Source organism: Rhineura floridana, chromosome 10 (genome assembly GCF_030035675.1).
Source record: "Rhineura floridana isolate rRhiFlo1 chromosome 10, rRhiFlo1.hap2, whole genome shotgun sequence".
NCBI lineage: Eukaryota > Metazoa > Chordata > Lepidosauria > Squamata > Rhineuridae > Rhineura > Rhineura floridana.
In genome coordinates this window covers 23,439,962-23,465,271 of record NC_084489.1, presented here as the reverse complement: position 1 = coordinate 23,465,271, position 25,310 = coordinate 23,439,962, and the positions used below count along the sequence as shown (strand labels likewise).

The following is a 25,310-nucleotide window of genomic DNA, read 5'->3' as shown; positions in this document are numbered from 1 at the left end:
TTCATTAAAGATAGACATGATGATGATGATGTACTGCCTTCAAGTCTATCTCGACTTACGGCGACCCTATGAATAGGGTTTTCATGGTAAGCGGTATTCAGAGGTGGTTTACCGTTGCCTCCCTCTGAGGCTGAGAGGCAGTGACTGGCCCAAGGTCACCCAGTGAGCTTCATGGCTGTGTGGGGATTTAAACCCTGGTCTCCCAGGTCGCAGTTCAACACCTTATTTGCTTTTCCCACACAAATGGGAACTTCAAATGGAAGAAAGGGCATCTGAAGGGGGAAGATTTTTTGAATGTAGTGGATCAAGCATATTTTACCCAATTATATGTACAAAGACTAGCTGAAGATTACAGCTCTTTGTGATGTATATAGAGCCACTGTGGTGTAGTGGTTAGAGTGTTGGACTATGACCTGGGAGACCAGGGTTTGAATCCCCCCAGCCATGAAGCTCACTGGGTGACCTTGGGCCAATCACCATCTCAGCCTCGGAGGAAGGCAGTGGTAACCCACCTCAGAATATCGCTTACCATGAAAACCCTATTCATAGGGTCACCATAAATCGGGATTGACTTGAAGGCAGTCCATTTCCATTTTAGAAATCCTTTCTTTTTAAATCTCAAAATAAATGTGATGATGTATGCATACCTTTAGGCTTTCACTTTGTTATAACATATTTCATTCTCTACAGTGTTCGAGAAGGTAGGGTGGAACATACGCTTGCAAGAGACTTGGTTCCAGGTGATACTGTCTGCCTGTCAGTGGGAGACAGAGTTCCTGCTGACTTGCGTCTGTTTGAGGTATGCAGTCATTAATTGCACCCTAACCATAGTTTTGGTCTCTATGATCTAGCAGATAGTCATACTGTCATGTATTAATTTTAGACTTTTGATTTTAGACTGTGTACAGATGAATGGAACAGACAGTTCCATTGCTTTGAAAAGTTGCTGTAGCATTTATATGCAGTGTTTCTTTAGATTTAAAATTGAGATTGATCTAACAGAAAGGATGTTTTGGGTATAATCAACTTTGTATAAAGGGATTGCTTAGTTTATTTATTTATTGAAGTGTAGATAGGTGTTGGTGATATAATGTTGAAAATGGCTCTGAGGCTTATGGTGCGGGCATGTCTGCTCATATCAACTTTGAGAGAAATCCTTGATGTTTGCAGATAGTCACTCACTCATTATATTTCTGTGGGGTGGGGACTAACAGATGGACAATAAAAGTTGGTTCTGCGAGCCCTAAGAGACGAAGGCTGCAATCCAATACAAGTCTACTCAGAAGGAAGCTCCATTGGGTTTAATGGGACTTACTCCCAGGTAAGTGTATTGGATTGGAGCCTTACATTCAAAGTTGGATGCATGGCTTGCGGACTTCCTATATTATTTTACATATTGCAGTCAAGATTGATGGAATATTCTTATTAATGTCAGCTGGCAGTGTTTTGTTTAAAACAAGTATTTTGTTTTCTTCTTGTTCACAATAAATAAAAAATATATAAATTGACAACCTAACTTTGACAAATGATAACATGGGCCTGAGATGGTCTGATTTCACACAACATTTAATAACTGAGCTTTTGTGAAATACCAAGCAAAACCATGAGATGAAGGGCTAACTTATGAACAGTTGGGTCCACTGGTAACTGCTTGTAATCTAATACACTAATAGGCAAAGAACCCTTCCGGTTAAAGAACGTACATATTGTCAGCTTCAGGGCTGGGGGCTGGGCAGTAACGAAGCAGCCGGCAGTTAGCTGGGCAATAAATCAGTCAAGGCCAGGCAGATAATGGAGGCCGGCTGGCAGAAGAAAGGCTTGACAAACTAACCAGTAGCAGTGTCCAAGAGCGTTGTCCAGGTAGGGAAGCAGAGTTCAGAAAGCCAGGGGTCCAGTCCGAAGGTCTAGAGGCTAGCAACAGCATTACACACGAGGGGTCACAACCAACGTTGTAGTCAGCAGTCTGCTGCAGCCATGAACTGCCTTTTATAACAGACTCCCTAAGCCAGGTGCCCGTGATTAGTCTCCCAGCTGCTCAGAGCTGCTTGTTCTTAAACGACCCGACCTCTTCCTTCGTCGCTGTGCTACTCGCTGGTGTCTCCTTTGTGCAGGGGGGAGGGGAGCCTCCTGTTCATACCCAGAATCCGACTGAGGGGCTTCAGCCAGGTCCTGGACATTCTCCAGCTGGGGAAGAGCCAGAGTTGTGTCCTCAGGGGTTCCACTAGTTCCTTCTCCTGGGTCTGCCAACTCTGCCTCTTCCTTTTCCTCCAGGTCCTCTGAAGGGGCCATGACACATATAGCCAACAGATATTTCTATTTAAAAAGGAGGGAAATTGGCAGCTATAGTGAATGCACCAGGGGACCTGACCTCATCTCTGAGATATTGTACTGCCCTATAAATGTATAAAAATGCAGACACAATTTTGGTTGGTCTTTCACAGTCCAATCCACTTCCTGTGTAGTTTGGAAGAATTTGGTAACATGCCTCTGAGCATATGCTGAGTGGTGGCAACACCTGCAATCAGCCCAAATAACAGAAACAAGACATGTGCTGTGCTGATCTTGTTTTAGCAGGGAGGAAGCAACAATGTTAAGACAGTTGATGTAGTTCAGACATTCACTTTAAATATGTTTGGTTTACTTGGCAATTTTAGTGAAGTTTCCTATTGTAAATTATTTTCTTTTGCTTCTGTTTCTGTGAATATGTGAAGTACAGCAACACATTGCGTAATTTACACTAAAAAAAACCTCCAAAGCCAATTGTGGAATAATGGCACTGACTATTCTGCAGAATAGTCACCAGTGGTCATGAGGAGTGTCTTCGTTTGCACAAGATAAAACTGTGGGAGGTGAAATATATTCTAGCAAATTTCTAGGTGTGCTCTATGTTTTTAATTGACCATGCCCACCCTTCCCTAAGTGGAGTGGTTTAAGCAAGCTGAACACATACATCTTGGACAGGTGAAGTTTGTTTTTTCCAATAGCTAGAGTCATTGCTTAAGTAGCAACATATTGTAATCCATCTGATTTTACATCAAACTGCAGTTTCAGATTCAACTGTTAATACTCCCAAAATAGAAATAGAACATAACCTCCACTTTGAAACACAAAAGTCTCTCTTCACCATCATATGACATTGACCAATAAAAAGGCTTTGGAATTAATAAAAATAAATTTGACACAGATTTCTAGGCTGAATAATGAGAGAAATACAATTTTCTAGGTTAGATTCTCTGTAGAAACAGTAGTAGCACAGGAAAGAATTAAAGTAAGAAGAACACCAGCAAGCATACAAAAATCTTTGGAGATGGCAGGTGTTGCCACCACTCACCATATGCACAGGTTACCAAATTCTTCCAAACTACACAGGAAGTGGATTGGACTGTGAAAGACCAACCCAAATGGTGTTTGCATTTTGACCAATTTGTAGGGCAGTCCAATATCTCAGAGAGGAGGTCAGGTCTCCTGCTCCCCTGGTGCATTCACTATAGCTGCCCAGTTTCCCTGCTTTTTAAAGTTTGATAGAAATATCTGTTGGCTGTAGGTACATTCTTAAACCGCAAGGGTTTTTGCCTATGAATGAATTACTCTGCTTTTTTAATCTGAGAGGTAAGAAATGGGATCTTTTGCAAGTTTGCTGAGAATGGATTAATCATTTGCATGCTTATTTAGTTCAATGGGATTTACTCCTCTGCAATCATGCTTAGGATAGGTGAAACTGACCATGGCAGAGGAGGAGAAGGGGAGGGAGGAGGAAGGGACGGGAAGGGGAGAGAGGGAGAGGAGAGTGGGAGGGGAGGAAGAAAGGAGGGCCGGTTTGATGATTTGTGTGCTTATTGAGTTCAGTGGGATTTACTCCTATGCAATCATGCTTAGGATAGGTGAAACTAACCATGGGGGGGAGGAGAAGGGAGAGGGGAGGGCTGGAGTGGGGGAGAGTGCTGGAGTGGGGAGGAGGGGGAGGGGCATGGGGAGGGGCATGGGGAGGGGAGGAGGAGGGGGGAGAGGGGGAGGGAGTGGAAAGGAGGGATGGGAAGTGGATGGAAGGTGGAAAGGAGGAGGAGAGGTTTGATCATTTGCATGCTTATTGAGTTCAATGGGATTTACTCTTTTGCAATCATAAAATAGGTGAAACTGACTTGGGGGAGGACAGAGAAGGGGGAGAGAGGGGAGGAGATTGGGTGTGTGGGCACTAAGCAGAGGCAATGCTCCTTTCCTTTCAAAAAGGAAAACATTGTTAACAGTATTATTTTGGGGGGTTACCCCTACCTTTTTATTCTACAGCAGATACATGTAGTTTCCCACTCAAATTTAAACCAAAGCTGTCCCTGCCACATCCACACCAGGCATTTATTCCACTTTAAACAGTTATGGCTTCCCCCAAAGAATGCTGGAAAGTATAGTTTGTGAAGAGAATTGTTAGGGGACACCCTGTTCCCCTCACAGAGTTCCAGTGGCCAGAGTAGTTTAACAGTCAGCCCCTCTTCTGGTAATTGTAGCTCTGTGAGGGGAACAGAGCGTCTCCTAACAATTCTCAGCATCCTTCACAAATGCACTTTCCAGGATTCTTTGGGGGAAGCCATGACTGTTTAAAGTGGAATAAATGTCTGGCGTGGGTGTGGCTCCTGATTAGCCAAGTCACACAGCTGTTAGTGTGGCGTTTAGAACACTGACAGTTGGTTCTTACTGAGCATGCCTGCACTATCATAGACTCCAATGTTAATTTTCTTAAATTAATTAAAAATCATTCATGCATTTTTTTAACTTTCAAACTGATGAACTGATTTTTAACTTTCAAGATGAAGGTCAGAAAATGGGACAAGGTCTGTAATAGAATTACAGGTACTCCATGAACATGGCTAGTTTTTAATTAATTTCAACAAATTATGAGACCATTGACAGAAAAAAAAAGTCCAACGGGATTCTGGATTTCTCTCTCTCTTTTTACACTTTGAACTTTCAATTCTCTCTGGGTGTTTTGTGTATCACCATGAAAATTTAGAGGGTTGTTAAGCAACCGTTCCTGAGTTCAGGACTATACACTTTGTAAGATGTTGTTTTGAAATGAGTTTAAGGGAAGCAGCAAAATGGCATGGGGGGTATTTTCAATTTAACATTGCAGAATGTGAAAAATCCATGATGGCTATAGTATACTCTCATGGCTGTATAATCTTCATCCAGTGGTCTAATGGCCCCCTGAAATATCTACAGGAGTGAGTTGGCATGGCAGAAATGTCATTGTTTGAATGACTAAACAGAGAACACAAGATGGTATCTAACTAGGATTTTTTTTAATAAAAATGTAGTTTTCAGTAGCTATAATTGAAATGATGATATATGCTGAATACCATGTACACTTCTAAATTTAGTGTCTGTGAGGATTCTGCCCTGTTGGAAACATGCAGTAGCCCGAAGTCCAATATTTTCAAATAGTTTTTCTTAATTTTGAACAATGCTGGAGAGAGTCTCAAACTACTGAGCATGGCAGCTAATATTTTAGAACAGCCCCTCCACAACCTTGCATTCCCAGAAGCTGCTGAACTGCAGCCCTCATCATCATCCCTGATCAATGGCCAATACTGGCTGAGGATGTTGATGAGGGTTGTACTACAACAACCTCTGGAGACCCAAGGTTGGACAAGGCTGTTCTAGAAGACAGAAAATAAAGTATGACTATTTTATTTTTATTTATTTTATTTTTTCTCAAAGGCTGTGGATCTTTCTATTGATGAATCTAGTTTGACAGGGGAGACAACTCCGTCCTCTAAATGCACTTCTCCTCAACCAGCTGCTACCAATGGAGACCTCACTTCAAGGAGCAATATTGCTTTCATGGGAACACTGGTTCGATGTGGAAAGGCAAAGGTATTTTTCATACAAAGATACTAAACTTATTCATTTATAACAGTCAGATTGACTCCAAGGGCTGCCAGTTTGCTACAATTCAATATATATTTTCTCAGTAATGTATTACCTCATATGCTATAAATTTTTCATTGTGGTAATATATCCTTGGAGAGCGTATTGGTACTTGGGATACATGAACATGCTTCAATCTGTTCCAATGTTCATTCACACTGGCATTTTCTATTCCACTGCAATTGACATTTTGCACTAGTCTTTCCACTGATATGGAAATATACCTAAAGTATCTCATAGCACACAATAGACAATGTTTATCTCTACCATCAGCAGATTTTGTAAATAGTTTTATTTGTGCATTTTCAATAATAAATACAAACAATCTTACTCAAAAGAACCCCTAACTCCTCCCCTCCCCCCAGACATTCCATGTGTGTGTATATATATATCATTCACAAAGAGGTAAGATATTTATACCACCAGCAGATATTTACAAATAAATTACTTTCCTTGTTTTGTGTTCACTTTCAAAGTTAATGAATTTGCAGAGGGGTAGCCCTGATGTAGCAAAAACCACAAAGAGTCTTGTGGCATCTTAAAGACAAAGTTAATGAAGTACCTAATGGCCAGTCATAAAGCCAACTATGGCTGCCATTTTAAACATGTCTTCTGAAGATGGAAGTCCCATTGAATTCAGTGGGGTTTACTTCTAGGTAAGTGGAGTTGGGAATAGGATTGCAGCCTATTGCACTAGCTTGATTTCAGAGTTCAGCATAACCTGGTCATCCTGTCTTGTTTCCCTCACTCAGGCATCAGGGAGGGGCAGTTTAGCACCCTGTTGATATTTTGCTTGTTTCCTGGATTGCTTGAATTACTCCTGCCATATATTAGTCCTTTTTTATTGCAACATTTTATTTCAGAAATGCATATTTTAGTCAGAAAATGGTGGTGTGTTTGTGCTGAAACATACCACTCAAGCTAATTTTCATGCGAAAGAATAATAATGAACTATGTATTCCCTTGGGTTTTAAAATTCACAGAGTAAGAAGTGGATTAATGCTGCCATCCTAACCACATTTACCTGGGAGTAAACCAATTGTACTTTAATGAATTTGTAAATAACATATATTGCATTCTTACAAAGAATGTGAACTCAATCAAGAATGTTGGGCTAGATCAACCTTGATCTAATTCAGTAGAATATTTCTTGTGATCTTAACCAAAAGTTAACTCAGGCTCACTTAACACAGATTAGCTATGGTTTATCTGTGAGATCCTGATTATAAACCTTAAAAGTGTTTAAACATTGCTGAACCATTGTATTACTAGTAAAAACTAGAAGTCACTCTTCCTGTAAGTTAAATAATCATTGGCTTGTTGCAATTGTGGCGGGGGAAAGCAAATCCACTTTGGCTCAAAAATTTTGAACTTGTTATGTTTTGTAGGGGATAGTTATTGGAACTGGAGAAAACTCTGAATTCGGGGAGGTTTTCAAAATGATGCAAGCAGAAGAAGTAAGTAGTAGTGTTACAAATGAAAAATGTAAATGTACTGCCTTCAAGTCGATTCCGACTTATGGCGACCCTATGAATAGGTTTTTTGTAGTAAGCGGTATCCAGAGGGGGTTTAAAATTGCCTTCCTCTGAGGCTGAGAGGCAGTGACTGGCCCAAGGTCACCCAGTGAGCTTCATGGCTGTGTGGGGATTCAAACCCTTGTCTCCCAGGTCGTGGCTCCTCAAAAGCTAGATTATTTTTATAGCGTTTACTATTGCTAAAAAACTGGAAAGTGGCATTTTAAGTCAACAATTAAGTTATAAACTGCCCAGAGAGCTTTGGCTATGGGGTGGTACACAAATGCAATAAATAAATAAATAAACATCAAACTTTTAATCATTATGCACTGATGAATGGGAGTATGATTATTATAGAAATGTATCCAAAAATTGTGCTAAATTTGAAGGGCATACTAATCTGAACTTAGATTTCCTTTTTAGAATAACATTTCTGCACCTTTTCTGTTCTCATTTGCTACATATCTTGGTGCTTACTGCAGTGCTATCTCCAAACTGAGTTAATAATAAGATCCCAAATGTTTGTACATTCATGATGGACTGCAATACCAGCATTTTCTTCGCGAATGTAGCCTTTGAAACCCCTCCCCCCCCACGCCCTGGTGCCATTTACCTTATATGAAGAATCAGATATTCTGGGCAGATGACAAAGGGCTCCTCTACAGGAAGTCTTCTTAAGACGACAGAAAGCTTGAGTCTTTCTTCCTTTTACATCTTTGTAGTCTTTCAGAAAATATTGAAGATAGAAGAAAAAGAGAGGGTAACTATGGGTTACAGATATGTGGCATTCCTCAGTATGTTGCCAATTGCTGAGCTATATGTAAGTGTACTATATTTGTTTTTTTAGCAAATTTATCCTGCCTTTTCATTTCAACATAGATTTTAAAGGCAGGTTTTATATAAAGTAATAGATAACAATCATACAGTGCAAAAGCACAATACAAAGTTAATAAATCAATAAAATCAGATAGTCCTAGACAAATCCTATGCGTTCAACAGTTTTTTCCCTTTTTTATTAAGGCTCCAAAGACACCTTTGCAGAGGAGCATGGATCTTCTAGGGAAGCAACTTTCTTTGTATTCCTTTGGTATAATTGGTAAGAGAGCAACTGGTTTTGGTTCAACTCTTGCATCTTGTGCTATTCCACCTGATTGGGGAGATTTTTTTTAATGTTCAATTTACTTTTATTATAGGCATAATTATGCTAGTTGGCTGGCTGCAAGGAAAGCATATTCTTGATATGTTTACCATTGGTGTGAGGTGAGATTTTCAAGTATCTCTAATACATTGTATGAAAGAACAGGTGTCTCAGACAAAAATTAACTTGCTTTCTACACTGATAAGTATCTGCATGGCAAATTAGAGAATTTGCCATTTGAAGTTTTTTGTGGACTCCTCACAAAATAATCTCTTCATCAATAGATATTGTTAAGGAGCAATTGGGGAGGGCAACTTTCAAAATAAATGTTCCTGTTGTGGACACAGAACTTATGGATTCATATGTTTACATGGCACAGTGTTGAGCTATGAAAGCCAAAGCCAAGCGAATATTTGTAAGGCAATAACCTTGTCCCCTTTCACTCAAGTGGATCTTACTAATCAAGAATAGTTATATATATGTAGAATTTGTGAAGCTGTATATTAGTCTGCATGTTTAACTCTTCTATGCAATTTGCATGCATGGATGTGCAACTACATGGAGAATGATGGCATAAGGTCATTTCCATGATAGTCAGTACTTGCACAAGTTTCAGATGATGCTGTCGTTAAGTGTGAAGGACCTTCAAAAATGAGGCCAGCTTTTTCTGTAGGTGCTAGATTAGAAGTCTTTGAACTGCAATGCTGTCTGCTTCTGTTCGGTCTTGAAGAAAAGGGCCATTCCCTACTGCTTTGAAAGCAACAACTGCTCCAGTTCTAGCAGAGCTGCATGGAAGACTTAGAAATTTGGCTGAATTCCACTGGTCCTAGAGGGGCTTTCACAGTGAAGCTGCATTTCACTTCAGTTGGACTATGTACTGTATCTTAGGTGTCAGTTACTTGCCTTAAAAACTCCTTTTTTCACTGTATCTATATGCATATAAATCAGTCACCATAAACTATCTATTACATAATCCAGTAAATATAATCTTCTCTATGAAAGCACATGCCACTCACCCCATGTGTGCACTACCCAATTAAGAGCTAGGATTAGGTGGTATGGGCTTTTGAGCTATAACATACTGTCCATAGCTGAAAAGGTTGGATTGCCCAAATAAATTCTGAGCACATGGAGGCTTATCAAGCTTGTCAATTGGTACTTGATCTGATGATCCTACTCTTGTCCAAATACCTTGCTTTGGCATAGAGGGGAGATGGCTTATTTTTGTTTTTGGCTTGTTCTGAACCATGAGCCTTGCAGTGTCGTCCTCTCTTGCCCTTTAGTTCAGTTATGAAATGCTCCATGCTCTACTAGGCTATGTCCTGCTATCTCTACATTTTAATAAAACCACTCTTAATACGTATATACACAACTTTTCAATAAACTAGAAAGAATCTTATACTGAATCAGAACACTTACCTGTGCAGCCCGCCACTGACTATCCCAGTTGGCAGTTGCTCTCAGGGTCCTTACCAGCTCTTCTACCTATGATCTTTTTAACCTCGGACCCACATGGTATGTGCTTCACCCACTGAGCTACGGCCATTCCCCATTTTCCTGCTAGATGTGGGTGCCTTTATAGGATACCTACTTATAGAATGTGCTAATTCTACTTAGTTTTTATTTCTAGTTTGACATAAGTTTACTAATAATTAGGGCTGAAATATTTAGGGCAAAAGGAGGTGGGGAGTTTCATCGGCATCCTCTTTATCTTTTTTTTCACACACTGGTTTTAATATGTACAAGTTTTTTGCTCCTCCTCTGTTTCTGTCTGTACTCGATAGGGGGAGGGGGGAGGAAACAAATTAGAGTCTGGTTTTGTTGCGATGGGTTTGTTTTTCTCCATGTGTGAAAGTGTTGTAATATGTACATATGCCTGTGAAATGAATCACTTAACATGCCCTCTTAAAATTACAGTTTGGCTGTAGCTGCAATACCTGAAGGGTTACCAATTGTTGTAACAGTAACTTTGGCTCTTGGTGTGATGAGAATGGTCAAGAAACGAGCTATTGTCAAGAAGCTACCAATTGTTGAAACCTTAGGTAAGAATCACAGTCTGCAGTATTTCTTGGAATATCTGATAGTTAACTATATAACCTGAATATCTGAAGGTTAACTGCATAACCTAAATGCCTACAAAGCAGCTTGAATATAAACAATTTGTCAATAGATAAAAACAGCACTTTCCCATAACTTGCGAGTATCCCAATGTGTAAAGCACTTCACCTGAAGGAATAAAGCATTACAGAAACAGGAATTTATTTTTATCAATGATTATTTGCTTTCTTTTTGTTAAGTGCCTCACTTTGTAATCATATGTCTTCAGTTATGATTTGGAAACAATGCTTTGCCCATAAACCACATTTTAATAAATACAGTAGGGCCCCACTTTTTGGCGCCCTGCTTTTCGGCGTTCCGCTAATGTGGTGCCAGAGGGATGATTGACTGTAGTGCAGGCAAGTCCAGCCACCGCGCTCCAGCTGACAGCGATCAGCTGTAGCACACGATCAGCTGTACTGTACAGCTGATCGCGTGCTATGTCCCACTTTCTGGTGGGTTTCGCTTTTCAGCAGGGGCATGGAACGTAACCCACCGTATGAGCAGGGCCCTACTGTATGAACTCTTTAAAGCAGGGGAGGGGAGCTTTAGGTTTGTGGGATCTATTGTTTGTTTTTGTTTTTACTAGACCTAGGAGATACACCAACAAGAGCCAGGTGCAGAACATGTAGAATTAAATAATTCTGAGCCTAGGAATTTGTCTTATCACTATTGAACAGAGCTTACAGTCCTTCCATACAAGAAAACATCCCCCGCCCACCCCTACCCAAGCTTTATTCAATTCAGCAGTAGAACTGTGGGGGAGGGAGTTAATTTGTTTATTGACATTGTTGAACAATTGGGAGTTATAAATCCTTGCTGATCTACTTCAGAACAAGTAGATCTGAATCTACGTGCGGACCACTCCTGATTTAAAGCATGCAATTATAGACTGCAGAATATGGTTCTGACTGTAATGACATCTTTAACTTTGAAATGCGCTTCTTGATTAACTCTTGTTTTTGGAACAGCATACATTTGAATCTTTTGTACTACTTTTATTGAAACATGTTTAAAAATCTGTGGATGATATTCAGCGTTAATCATACTCGGTCAACACACTGAAATCAAGAGTCAATTGATTTCAGTGTGTCTCCTCTCAGTATGACTAACTGTGAGATATAAGGGACATCACTTTATATAGTCTAGACTGAAACGGAGTATGCAGATGATATTGAAAGACCCTCTTTGGCAATTTGATTTGTATGAAAACATGCACTAAAAACGGGCCTAGGAAAAACGAAAGGGAGTGAGGAATGTTCAGCTGGGGAGGATTGGGTGGCCAGATGCTACTTTGCCTTAGCCCAGGGATAGCGAATCTGTGACCATCCAGATGTTGTTGGACTCCATCCATCCATAAGCCTCAGCCAGCATGGGCAGTGGTCAGGGTTAATGGGAGTTGTAGCCTGAGATCATCTGGAGGACCACAGGTTCTCCATCTCTGCCTAACCAAAGGCTCTTCTAATTCCCTGGGATTCTGTGAAGAAGCTCTAGTCTCATTTCTGTCATTTTGCCCAAATAAAATATGTCATAACCTTTATGTGATTACTACTTTCATGTTTTTTCAGGCTGCTGCAATGTAATTTGTTCAGATAAGACTGGTACACTGACAAAGAATGAAATGACTGTTACTCATATATTTACGGCAGATGGACTACATGCTGAGGTATATAGTAAGCAGATGTCTTCATTGTATTTAATATGCATGAACATGGATGGGCAGATATTCTTCATTTGTTTCTGAGAAGTGTGGTGGTTCTGAGAACGTAACGTTGTGACCTATTTCTGGTGCAAATCCAGTGGCTACTTGACACGTCTCTGAGCTGCATTTGTGCCTCTACTATTATTTAAGACCCTGGTGTCCAAAATAGTTGCTGCTTGCCACATGTGGCAAAATACCTATTGACCTGTGACAAATTGCAGCTTTACTTTTACCACCTATTTTTAATTTAAAAAAATAACATTCTTCTGTACATGTACTAGTTCAATAAAGTGTCTACCCTCTGCCGTTCATAATCACAGATTCATCCTTGGGTTCTATATGCTACAAATTCACTTTGTCATCTACAATTCTCAACTATCTCAAGAACCTGTGAGGCTTCTTTCTTTGAAAAGGCACCTTTTTGAGAGGGATGTGTTTTTTCTTCAAGGCACTCTACATTTGAAAGATTATTCAGTTGTTATTATGTGGACTTGTGTTTTAAATCGAAATGAGTTTGTGGTTCTAAATACAGTTATTCCAAAACTTTTCAATTTTTGGTTCAATGCGTCTCTGCAAATCAACTTTTTGTGTGGTAAAAATGTTGAAATCAAAATACAGGTCGCAGATATTGGACAAAAATTTGGAGGCGGCATTAAGATGTAATCCAACTGATTTTATCCCTGATTTCCCTGCACTACTTAATGAAAAGTCATGTCAGATTTCTCACTAATTCTATCAATAATTCAAAACATTACCGTGTATTTCTCTACCCTCAAAAATACGATTAATTTTTTTTGTCATGTCAAAAAATGTGACACATTCACCACAGTTTTGGCAAGTATGAAAAAACTATTGGACACCACTGTGTTATAGAAGATTATGGAATTTTTAAATACAGAGACAGTTGGGGAAATGTTGATATTAAATAAAATGTCCACTTGATAGAAAGATAGGGGCTGCACTACCAATTTAAATGCCTCAAAATAAATGCGTAGGAGAGTCTTAGCAAATAATGACTATATTACCTCCTGAAGTGAAAAAGCCTCTGGTTTCTTTTCAAAGTTAATCTTTCCACATGTGGGAAATGTCATTTGACTGACATTTGCCGATGAATGAGCTCTAGTATTACTGTGGCAATCTCAGTAATCAGTTATTTCCTCAGCATAGCCATCTGATCACAATTACTGCAGATCCTATAACCTGTTAATGGGGGGGGGACCTGAATTACACTTTTTAAGGGAATTCATAAGGATTAATGTTTCACAATTCATATTATCTTTTCCTGATATCTCAGTTTCTAAAGTCATATAGAAAACAAAAAATAGCAACTGTTTGCTTCAATGTAAAATTCATGTTGTCTATTTTGTGCCAGGTTACTGGAGTGGGCTATAACAGGTTTGGGGAAGTCATGGTTGAAGGTGATGTTGTTCATGGATTTAACAAACCATCTGTTAGCAGAATTGTTGAGGTAAGATCTTACATAGAAAGTGTACTCTCTTCTGAAATTATGGATACTTGTGTGTTACATTAACTTTGTTTTTCATGTCCTTAGGCTGGGTGTGTATGCAATGATGCTATAATCAGAAACAACACTTTAATGGGAAAACCAACAGAAGGGGCCTTAATTGCACTCGCCATGAAGGTATGTGGTATGTTGATGTGTACAGTTTTAAAGTATATAGTTTTTAAGGGCAACAGAGCTAGTTGTATTCTTACTCAGACCCACTGAAATTATGGACCTGCTAGTCATAGTCATTAATTTCATTGGGTCTAGTCTGAGAAAAGGTTAGTTGAATACAACCCATAAAGTGCTGCCCTGGGTTCCTGCTGGGAGTGAGCAAGCAAGCAAGCTAGCAAGCAAGCAAGCAAGCATTGAACACATTTATTGTAGCATAAGCTTTCATTGACTAGGGTTCACCATGAAAGGTCAATCAATGCAAGAGATGGTAACAGATGTGTCTCACCGCTATGGAGAAATGAATCCAGAATCCAATCAGCTGAATAAGATCAAATTGGTGTGGCCACTCTAAACTTGCAGCTGCTGTTGGTGATTAGGCATAGTAAGATCAATAATGTCAATAACCCTTAAAGAGAAACAACTACTTTCTATAGACATTTTTAGAAGTTCTTTAGAAAAAAATACCATAGTTCCAAATTTGCTAAATAATTGCAATGAACTTCTGTTGATTCTTGAAGATCTGAAAATGTAAGGTGATTTGATTAGATACATCTTTACTGTAAATATATCAGTTTTGATGTTTCAGTAGTGTAGTGGCGAATTTAGAAGTGTAGGGTGCCTTCATCATAGTCGCACCATGCTCCTCACAGCCATGCCCCCTTCTAAGATTATACAATAAAAATACTGCTTTCTGCTTCTCTGCCACTGTCACCATTTGACTATCCTTTCTCACTGCCAGAGATATTGCTTGAATTACTGAACCCAAAATCTACATATTTATATTCTGCTGCTACCAAACTGCTTGATGATGTAGATGAGATGCTATCATCAGCGTTCAATGTCTCTTGTGCAATTGCAGCATTCTCACTCTCCACAGCTTGTCAGAATAACTGCATTTGGGCAGAGCATATGAGTTTTAGGAGGAAACTTACGAATGGAAATTCCTGATCCTAACCTTTGGTGTTAGCTGCACCAAACATGCACACACATGCACACAACATCATAAAAAGCTTGAAATTCCATCTCTCACACTGACATTTCCCCCCACACTCCCCAAATGTATTTTCTCTGTCTTTTCTTCCTCCCCTACTCCTGGCTTTGGACTGGAACAAAACCACACATCTTTCCCTCCCGCCCCCCCCCCCTTTTTGCTGCTGGGTTGAGAATGAGATCCCTGTTCACAAACTGGAGGTTGTACAAGCAGAGAGAGAAAGAGGGAGTTTAGCTATGCTGCTGCACCCCTCCCTTTTTTGCACACACACACACATCCCTCCCCATCCAGCAGCCATGAGCTCCCTGCTTCAGCCCAAGCGCTCCTTTCCTCTACCTCCTTTTCCACTTTTTCTCATCACCTGTCATCCTGGCTATGTCTCAGGGTCCACACACCTCAATCATTCCTGCACTCTCTTCCCACAACAGACATCCCTAGGAGCCAATCAGCATGACGGGAGTGTGTTAACTACTGATAAGAGTCTTCTCTGTGGCTGACTGAACTCCCTTTCATTCCGATTGGCCCTAATCAGCACAAAAGGCCAAGGAAGCATGTTTGAAGACTTCCCATTGGCTAATACACTCCCCTTTCACGCTGATTGGCTTATAGGATACTGGAGACATAGGGACCTGGCTCCCAAAAAGTAAAGGATCTATGACCACCACCCCCTGTGACCCTGGATGACAACAACCGTGTGTTGCATGAATAATACTGAATAGTTAATACAGAAATGTTTAACTTTTGAAATGGTTCCAAAACAAATATGGATTCTTGAATACGTAGTTAATAAGATACTTTTATATTAACTGTTCTACAGCTAGGCACTGATTGTTCTGTAATAAATAAACGTTCTCTTGATGTGACTTTGTTGTATGTATGGGCAATCTTGGAAAATATACAGGGGGTAGAATGGAAGAATTCAACATACCACATTAGACTTCTGGTCTACTTGGATCTAAAGGTAGAGTGGGAAGTGGAGTTTAGCGTGTTCAACCAGGGTTGTGAAAGAAATAAACTGCTAAGCAGGGAGCAAATATTTTTCATCATTCAGCCACAGTGAGGATTTTTATTTTGATAATATTTTCAGTTGCATTTCATTGGCTGCTCTAATGAATTGTGAAGACTTAGTGTGCCTAAGGATTCCAGCCTTTCTTGGGACTTAGTTCTGTTAAACCTAGTGACTCTTTCTGAGTAAACATGCATGGGATTGGGCTGTCTGGATGTTATTCTCGTCTTGCAAAATGTCATAGTTTCTGTTTAGAAATGATGTAATGCTTCAATCAGAAGCAGCTTGTAAAGTAGAGTGGACCTTCAGTGCTAGGTTTCTTGCCCACCTTGCCCCTCTCTGTCCCAGTAAGCTGTGGCAACACCGCTGCCAGGAAGGTAGTATTGTGGCTTATTTTAAATCATAGTTCTAGTCAAATCCTGGTTATTGTCATACAAGTTTGTAAGTTTGTAACAAGAACTGTTGGTTACACTTGTATCCCATTCATCCCTCAAGAAACCAAGAGTGGCAGTCTCCCATTCAGGTATTGGGGGGCCTAGAGCTGTTGAACTTTAGGAAGAACTACATCAGATTCCTTCAGAGTGGTTCCTAGGCTCTGTTAGTACGTGTGTATCCCTTACAGCTGTGTCACAAGAGAGTATTCAGAGTGAACGGAGACTGTTCTAAGTGGATTGACTCTTGTGTGACATTGGTAGAGAATCTAGGGGATTTGTCAAAACAAATGATATACTGATAATTACAATAAGTTTATTCCAAAACTTGCTAATAAACTAAACTAAAGGGGAAATTAAAACTAGAGGAAACTGTTAACCCATGTAAAAGTAAGCTCAGTTGAAACAAATGGGAATAAATCCAAGTAAATATGGACAGAGCTGATATGTAAAATGGGTGGGTTATATATATCACCATAAGGAGATTCAAGAATGAAATGGATTAAAATTCACATGTACATCTGGAAGAGTGCTATTCCATAATGCAGACGTCACCAACCTGGTGCCCTCTAGATGTTTTAGACTACAACTATCAGCTCCAGCCAGGCTGCTCTAATTCAATACCCTGCAATAAAACAGTATCTTCAGAGTAACCTATATCCATCCATATCCAGGAGCAAGTAAGCTGAGGTGCCCTTGTGGGGCACTAAAACAAATGACAATTGATTATTGATACCCTGGCCACAAAAGCAGTGGATTAAATTGGCAGTGTCCTTTGTTCTCGTAGATGGGTTTAGATGGAATCCAGCAGGACTACATAAGAAAAGCAGAATATCCCTTCAGCTCTGAGCAAAAATGGATGGCTGTGAAGTGTGTGCATAGAACGCAACAGGTATGTCACTATATCCTATCATTTAAATATACAGCAGCAGTTCTGGTTATATGGAGATATACTTTCATCTCAAACTGAAATGGAAATTGTAAGCATACTTGTAAAATAAGCTCATTTGGAACAAATGGAGCTGTAATTTCAAGTAAATATAGTTGGCAGCAACATGCACTTGGTCCACCATAGCTCCACTTGAGAACAGAGCTGTTTGGAGAAGGTCTTTGTGCTTCTCTATTAAAAAAAAATGCTACTGGTCAGTCTCTTCTATATATTTTTTTAAATGTAAACCTGTTGCAGAGGCACGAAAGTGTAGTTGAAAATTAGAAGACATAGCTCTTACAACTCCTGAGCTGTATCAGCCCCTGTTGTCAGGGCTTTCAAACTCAGTTCTTTAACTTAGATGCTGGAATAGCATTTCTGCAGTCTTGACATGCGTGTGTTTTTATATAGTCACAGAACAGTCATAGAAATAAAATACTGCCTTGTTTTTCTCTTAAGTGGAATAAATTATGTGGTGATAGGCTTGTCTTCAGTTGGGTATTGAGTTGTAAGTTGATTATAAATGACTATCAGCAAACTGAAAAAGCTTTGAAGTCTTATGATGACAGAGTTGAGGGAGAGGACAGGGCAGCATGTGCTAACATGTTTACTTTTTTAGGACAAACCAGAGATTTGCTTCATGAAAGGGGCTTATGAGGAAGTGATTCGATATTGTACAACATACAGTAGCAAAGGGCATAGTTTACCTCTCAGCCAACAACAAAGAGATCTTTATCAGCAAGAAAAAGTATCCATGGGCTGTGCAGGACTCAGAGGTAAAACCATATCCCATTATTCACCAAGAAAAGCATTTTGAAAGCTTTATTCCTTGCTGTGCTCAGTGTGAGAAGCTCCAAAGCTGCGAATAAGCTTTTACTTCAGTGGTTTCCATTTTTATGGATTGTGTTGCTTTCAAATATTATGGACACTAGTACTTAAATTTCTATATTTCAAATGAGAACATTGTTACTTAGATTTTCAATTTGAGGTTTCTAAAATTCCAAAAGGAATGCATATACTAATTGTTAGAGTTCTGAAGTCACTTCATACATAACTGTAAGAAGACTGGTCTTGAAAACTTAAAAGGTTATGGGTTGTATCAAACTAAGCCATACTTGGAATAGACTCATTGGAATTAATGGATGTGTCTAAATATAAGTCCGTTATTTTAATGCATCTGCTTTGAGCATGATTTAGTTGGAAAGAACCCAATGAGTTGGAAGCATACTAAGGCTGCAGCAGTCTTGTGCACAGTTATCTGAGAGCAAGTCTCACTGAAGTCATTGGGACTTCTAAATAGACACGTATAGGATTGTGTTGCACGTTGCTTCATTTATTTCAGTGCAAAAAGTTAGTCATGACAATTCCCAATGAAATCAGTGGGGCTCAAGTTTGAATCCAGCCTAATATATGGAGGGCAAAAGTCAACTCACACTCTAAGGGCAAGAGAGAAACCACACTAGTGCTTCCCTGCCACAGCCTGTGTGGTGGGAAAACATGGTGGTTACTAGCTGTATCATTCTGATATTTTAAATAGGCACCATACCTACAAGTTTCATTTCTTTTTTTTCTTGTTTCTTTGAAAGTTCTGGCTTTAGCTTCTGGTCCTGAGCTTGGACAGCTGTCCTTTTTGGGTCTGGTTGGAATTATTGATCCTCCAAGAACTGGTGTAAAAGAAGCTGTAACTGCACTTATTACTTCTGGAGTTATGATAAAAATGATTACTGGAGATTCACAGGAGACTGCAGTTGCCATTGGTATGAATGTTCTTTTCTTCTGTGAATTATTGAGTTACTAATTTCCTTGCCAATTGATATATAACAATGTAAGTTCTTTAGTTTTGAAATCAGGGCACCAAAGGGCCATGAGCCCAAGATAAGTTATTTAGACTTGTTTTAATAGCTCACACACATACACTCAGTGCATGGCAAACTACTTTTTTAACTGAAGGCAGTTTCAAAAACAATTTGATATACCTTGGGCATCAGCTATTAAAAAACAACAACCTTGTGGGTAGTGTTAATCCTTTCTGTGACACTAAACATCTTTTTGGAAACCTGGGCAACACAGTGTTCTTGAGAAGTTTTTACTCACAAGTTTAAAAAACAACCACATAAAGGCTGTGTGTGTGTGTACACTATTATGTGATATAGTATACTTTTCTAAAAGAAAGCATCAGTTTCTGCTCAGTGAGGAGGGCATCCAATGATGGGAGACTCCTTCAAACACATTCAAGGCAGGGCTCAAGGAGGCTTCTAACTTCTGCTGGGAGTGGTTATCCTCAGTATTATTTTGCCTTCATCGATGAGGAAAAATGAGACGACTTCGGTGTTACGGAGCTCAACAGACTTACTGGAATTCTAGGAAGTTACAGGCTATGAAGCAAGCAGTATGGGCAGTGAAGAAGTTGCACTTTGGAGCTTGCATTGCATCCCCTAGTAACCAGCTGGCAGAGCTCTTTTGGGTAGTCTGGAGGTTGCTGCCTCCGAACTCCTGCAACCTTTGAGGACCTGCTATGACCAACTTGCTACACATTTTGAGGATAAAGTTACTCTGCTTTGGAGAGAGTTTAATTCCACAGTTGTTGCCCTTCCTTTCTTGTGTTTCTAGAGCATATGGCAATGTATATGTAATATAGCTACTAATTGTATTTGCTGGCAGGACTGCAGAAGAACATTTAAAATTGTACAGTGCCCTGAACTTTCCCTATCATATACCAGAGGGGAAAAACATCAGCAGCTGTATACTTGGCTAGTGTGCATTTTCATTGCAGTTTTGCCAACATGAACAAACAATAAAACAATTAGTGAGACTCTAGAATATTTAATTGCATATATTCATTTGGCTGTGCATCATTATATTCTTTAACTGTAACATTATTTTCTTTCTTTTTATTTTCTAGCTAGTCGCTTAGGATTGTATTTCAAAAATTCTCAGTCAGTCTCAGGTGAAGAAATAGACACACTGGATATACAACAACTTTCACAAATAGCACCTAAGGTTAGTTTAAAATTGAGGCGAGGTGGTCTGGGTATGAAGAACTCTTGAGTTGGTGTGCTAGTGGATTTTAGTTCCTTGTAATTAATACAAGAAATGTATTAGGGTGCTTTGAAGATATATTAGTGATGTTTAATACACTGAATTTGTGTATTATTGTTAATAAATTATCAAATTAGGAATATCCCAATCTTCCTCTGGTGGCAATATGGGGATTTTAGTCCTTTCTTATATCTTTTGAAATCTTTGTCAGAAGATATGAGAGAGGGTCTGTCTTTGTTTTTGGCTATATCTAGTCAGGTAAAAACCTGGTACAAGTTTGGGGGTTCTAATTTAACTTTGAATCTTGGTGCTGCAACACTAATTTTTGTTCACGTAGCAGGAAAACTGACACTTGGTAAATGCGCTGTTGATAACAGCACTCTGTGTCGGCTTTACAACTTAGGGGCCCTTTGGAAAGGACCCACCACCCAGAGGAGATCGGTGTACAAAGAAACCATGTATTTGTGCAGCTTCGAACCATAAGTGTTCAGTGGAATGAGAGGTGACAAATACCCAATCTTGTCACTGGAGTAGCAGCCCTGATGGCTCCAATGGGTAATGAAAGTATGGAGGAGAGAGCATATGGGGGATTAAGCTGGCTAATAGAAAAATCCCCCTTCCCTGTATCCCTTTTTCTGCTCAACTGTCTTGTTTCTGTCATGGTTATGCAGTCTTCGGTGGAAGAAACTTAGGCTAGGTGTATTGTTTATAGTTAAGAAGCACAATCTTGCAACCATTAAGAATAGTTTTCCTAACACTTGCATTTCTTAGGTTGCAGTATTCTATAGAGCCAGTCCCAGACATAAGCTGAAGATTGTCAAGGTATGTGTGTGTTTCTAAAACTAACACTTTAAATGATACGGAGATGTTGAACAGTGGCAATCCAGAGTCCAGATGGAATCAGCTGGGGCTTACCAAGAGAAATCTGTCACAGATGTTGAATGGCAAAGTGCTTTTAAGATACAAGGGGGCCAGCTAAAATTCAGAATGATACTTTGCAGTTGACTCGTATAGAACCTTGGAACATATAGTTCAAGCCGATTGAAGTATTTATACACTTAAAATAATAAAGTTAAATGGACATGTAGAACTAGGAAAAAGTTCCGTTCTGATTGCACAAGAAGAAATTGCCTAGGACCAATGAGTTCTTATGTTCGGGAGGTTTGAGGAATGTCTACAGTTTGTTTGGTAAAGCCTTTATAGAGTTATCTCACGAGGCAGCTCATTTATAAAATCTTCATTTGCAACTGGAGAGACAAACATTGCATTTAAATGCACATCATAAGCTATATATCTTATGAGTGTTTTGTAAAATCTCAGTAATAAAATCTTGTGATAACAGATTGGTTAATTTTGTTTTCTCAGTCACTACAAAATAATGGTGCAGTAGTTGCTATGACAGGAGATGGAGTGAATGATGCTGTAGCATTGAAGGCTGCAGATATTGGAGTAGCAATGGGGCAGACTGGCACTGATGTCTGTAAAGAAGCAGCTGATATGATCCTGGTGGATGATGACTTTCAAACAATCATGTAAGTTTGCTTGATACTACGTATCTGTTTAACATATGCAAGTGCCATCTCACTGAACTTTCAAAATACATCTGTGGAAGTGAAATTTAAAACACAAGGAGCTTTATTCTAGTGATGTGCAGTTGAATGGGAAAATTTTCCAGGAAACCTCCCTATCCAAATTAGGTTAAATTAAATTGTGATCTAATTTAGCATGTTTATTTTACTTGCATTTTAATTTTTAAAAAGCTAACAACTTTGAAACTGCCAAGCTTGTCTAATTTTGCATTTGCAATTTACAGCCTTTCATTATTATTAATAACATTATGAAACAGAAAATTTTCTGTGGAAAAATAAAGCACTGGAAAATTTTCTGCCACATCATTGGTGGAATGTGTAAATGTATATCCTAACAATAGACAGTTGTTGTTGTACCAACTATAGAATTTCTTGTCTCTGTCATCTGTAGCAATGGAGAGGTAAGTAGATACGTGTAACTAGCTAAAATCTTTTTTTCCCTGTGGATAAGGACTGAAACTTGTATGTGTAATAATCTCTGTAATTATAACCAGCATATTGCAATAATACAGATCTATAAACAGTGGAAATTCAGTTTTGGAAAATCTGAACAAGTACAAATTTACCAACCAAAAGTTTGCTTACCTTCTGTAACTTTCAGTTTCAAATTGTCAATCATGAATATAGAAGTTACAGAACAACTTAAAAACACTCTAGTTTGCTATTAGAGCTGCATTTTCAGGATGCTATCCAAATACTACGCCTTTTTAGAACTTGTCTTTTCTAAGTATTTTTGTCTTTGTTTTTATGTTTCAGGTCTGCAATTGAGGAGGGTAAAGGAATTTATAATAACATTAAAAATTTTGTTAGATTTCAACTTAGCACGTAAGTTTTGCAACACAATGTCAGAAGCTTCCAGTTATGAATTCTGCTTGATTGAGATCAATTGCACACAAGTTTGCATGACCAATATTGACATAAATTGAACTTGGTGATTCTTAAATGGCACACTATTTGCCATACAGCCATAATTGTACAGGGTTGCTGGTCATAATTCTAACAACAATAAATAAATTCACACTATTGCTGACTTAGTTTTTTAAAAATGTAAAATTGCTTTAAAAGAATACTCTGAGAAAAGTATCTGCATAGTAAAAAATTAACCTTGTCAATAGTTAATGCTTACTGCATGAAATGATCAGAGTTACATGGCTGTCTTTTTTTACTAAGTGAGAATAGACCTACAAATAGTTTCTGCAACTTTTAGTCCAAGAATCTATGATGATTTTGCCTGCCTAACATGGCACATATTTTCTAACCATTGCAACATGGGCGATAAGAAGAACGGGTCTTGATTGATCAATTATTTGGTGTTTAGGCTATAAGGCACTCCAAAACTACCTTTTGAATTATATAACATAAATAGAATTGAATTATATAACATAAATGGAAACTGTTATTTGGTGTAGGTATGTGGCCAGACACATAATATGAAGACTCTAACTATTTTTGATGTGGCTTAACAAAGCAAGACATACTTTTTACATTAAAGCGCCTTCCATATTCTACTTCTTAAGAACATTCTTAAAGCTGAGCTTGAGAACATTCTTCTTAAGAGCTCACTCAATGGGTGTGAAAATAGTTTGTTAGAAGATGGCTAGAATGACAGTGGAAGAAGATCCATAGCTTAGATTTTATTACCAAGCCTATTCTGTGGGAATGGTGGCAGCAAAAACGTTTTCTCCACCGTTCAGTTTGCTCAGTGCTATCCAGCGGAGCGTTTTGCGTTATGATGAACCAATTAAATTCTGGTCCTCAGAAAGTGGTGGAGGAATGCTCAGAAGTCCACTATGACTTGCTTATGACCTGGGTTCCAGTTTGTCAGTGGTAGATCTAGAGGAAATGAGGGACTTTGTCAAGTTTTACTGGATGCCTTTCAGCTTGTTAGTCCTTGGAGAAATGTGGCTATCTTGTATTTCTGAGGTACCCTAACAGCCTAAACACCCACAAATTACTTAAGAAAACCTGTTTCATAAATACAAGGCTGGCGCCAAAGGGTCCCTTGTTAGGGTGGGAGAATAGCGCTCCCCTTCCATGATCCACAGCAGGGAGCTTCCAGGCCGCCCGCCCGTTCACTTGCTCCACCTACCTCTCTTCTGCCTTGTGTAGCTGCACATGCAGGGCTGCCATCAACCAAGATGATGGCAGAGGCTTCTTTAAGGGGCTGATGCCAGGCATGTGCACGCACACAGCGTGCCGCACATGTGTGCCATCGACCAAGATAGTAGTGGGGGCATCAGCCCCTTAGAGAAGCCTCCACTGACATCTGGGTTGATGGCAGCCCTGCACGCACAGTGCACGCAGCAGCACAAGACAGGAGTGAGGTAGGTGGAACAGGCAGTAGCCACGCGCCCAGGGCAGGCTGGTGCCCAGGGGTCCAGTCATGCCTGGTGCTGGCCCTGCATATATATATATATATCTGGGGAACAGCCCAACTGTTGCAGCCTTTGGAAAAAATGTATCGGTTTGGCAAAACAGTCACTGGCTCTTACTCTATTTCTGAATGTGGATTATTTTAAAAGCAAAGATTACGGTGAGTGGGGCTTGAATTACTGTATTAGGCTCAATATTCTCTTGTTTGGTGCTTAGCATCTCAAATAAACTGCATGGATTGTTCCTGCATATGATGTTTACTTGCTACTAAAATGTATTATGAATCTTACAAGTGTAACAACAAATTTCTAAATACACCCAAAACCTTTTGCAATGCTGACAGCTGTATAAAATAACTTTTTTTCAACAGGAGTATAGCTGCATTGACATTAATCTCACTGGCCACATTAATGAACTTTCCTAATCCTCTCAATGCCATGCAGATCTTATGGATCAACATTATCATGGATGGACCTCCAGCTCAGAGGTAATACTTCCATTATAAAGAGAGATAGCTGATGCTAACAAAGTAAATCGTAGTTATTCTTGTCTAATTATGTGCAATTTGTAGTTTATTTCATATTACGTACATAACAGGCAATAAACCATTAAATACATCTATAAAACATCTTAAAAACAATTTTAACATAGTTGCAGCCTGGGATAAGGTCTCTACTTAAAACCTTGTGGAAAGAGGAAGGTCTTAAGCAGACTCCAAAAAGACAACAGCCTGTCTAATACTTGAGGAGTGAATTCCAAAGGGTAGGTGCCACTACACTAAAGGTCCATTTCCTATGTTGTGCGGAATAGACCTCCTGATAAGATGGTATCTGCAGGATGCTCCCACTTACAAGGTGCAGTAACCAACTGGGTATATAAGGGGTAAGACGATCTTTCAGGTACCC

General features: G+C 39.3%; 1 protein-coding gene across 4 annotated transcripts in view; it reads left to right on the top strand.

Moving 5' to 3' along the window:
* ATP2C1 (ATPase secretory pathway Ca2+ transporting 1) overlaps positions 1-25,310 on the top strand; it is a 136,201-nt gene that overhangs the window by 103,907 nt on the left and 6,984 nt on the right. For all 4 annotated transcript variants that reach the window (XM_061586538.1, XM_061586543.1, XM_061586542.1 and 1 more), the window contains 17 exons: positions 691-799; positions 5,710-5,865; positions 7,308-7,376; positions 8,454-8,529; positions 8,627-8,693; positions 10,489-10,613; positions 12,237-12,334; positions 13,743-13,838; positions 13,923-14,012; positions 17,264-17,368; positions 18,024-18,180; positions 18,991-19,161; positions 20,307-20,404; positions 21,215-21,265; positions 21,809-21,975; positions 22,789-22,857; positions 24,776-24,892. In XM_061586538.1, coding sequence (XP_061442522.1) covers positions 691-799; positions 5,710-5,865; positions 7,308-7,376; positions 8,454-8,529; positions 8,627-8,693; positions 10,489-10,613; positions 12,237-12,334; positions 13,743-13,838; positions 13,923-14,012; positions 17,264-17,368; positions 18,024-18,180; positions 18,991-19,161; positions 20,307-20,404; positions 21,215-21,265; positions 21,809-21,975; positions 22,789-22,857; positions 24,776-24,892 — 1,821 coding nt within the window. The remainder of the gene's footprint in view (positions 1-690; positions 800-5,709; positions 5,866-7,307; positions 7,377-8,453; positions 8,530-8,626; positions 8,694-10,488; positions 10,614-12,236; positions 12,335-13,742; positions 13,839-13,922; positions 14,013-17,263; positions 17,369-18,023; positions 18,181-18,990; positions 19,162-20,306; positions 20,405-21,214; positions 21,266-21,808; positions 21,976-22,788; positions 22,858-24,775; positions 24,893-25,310) is intronic.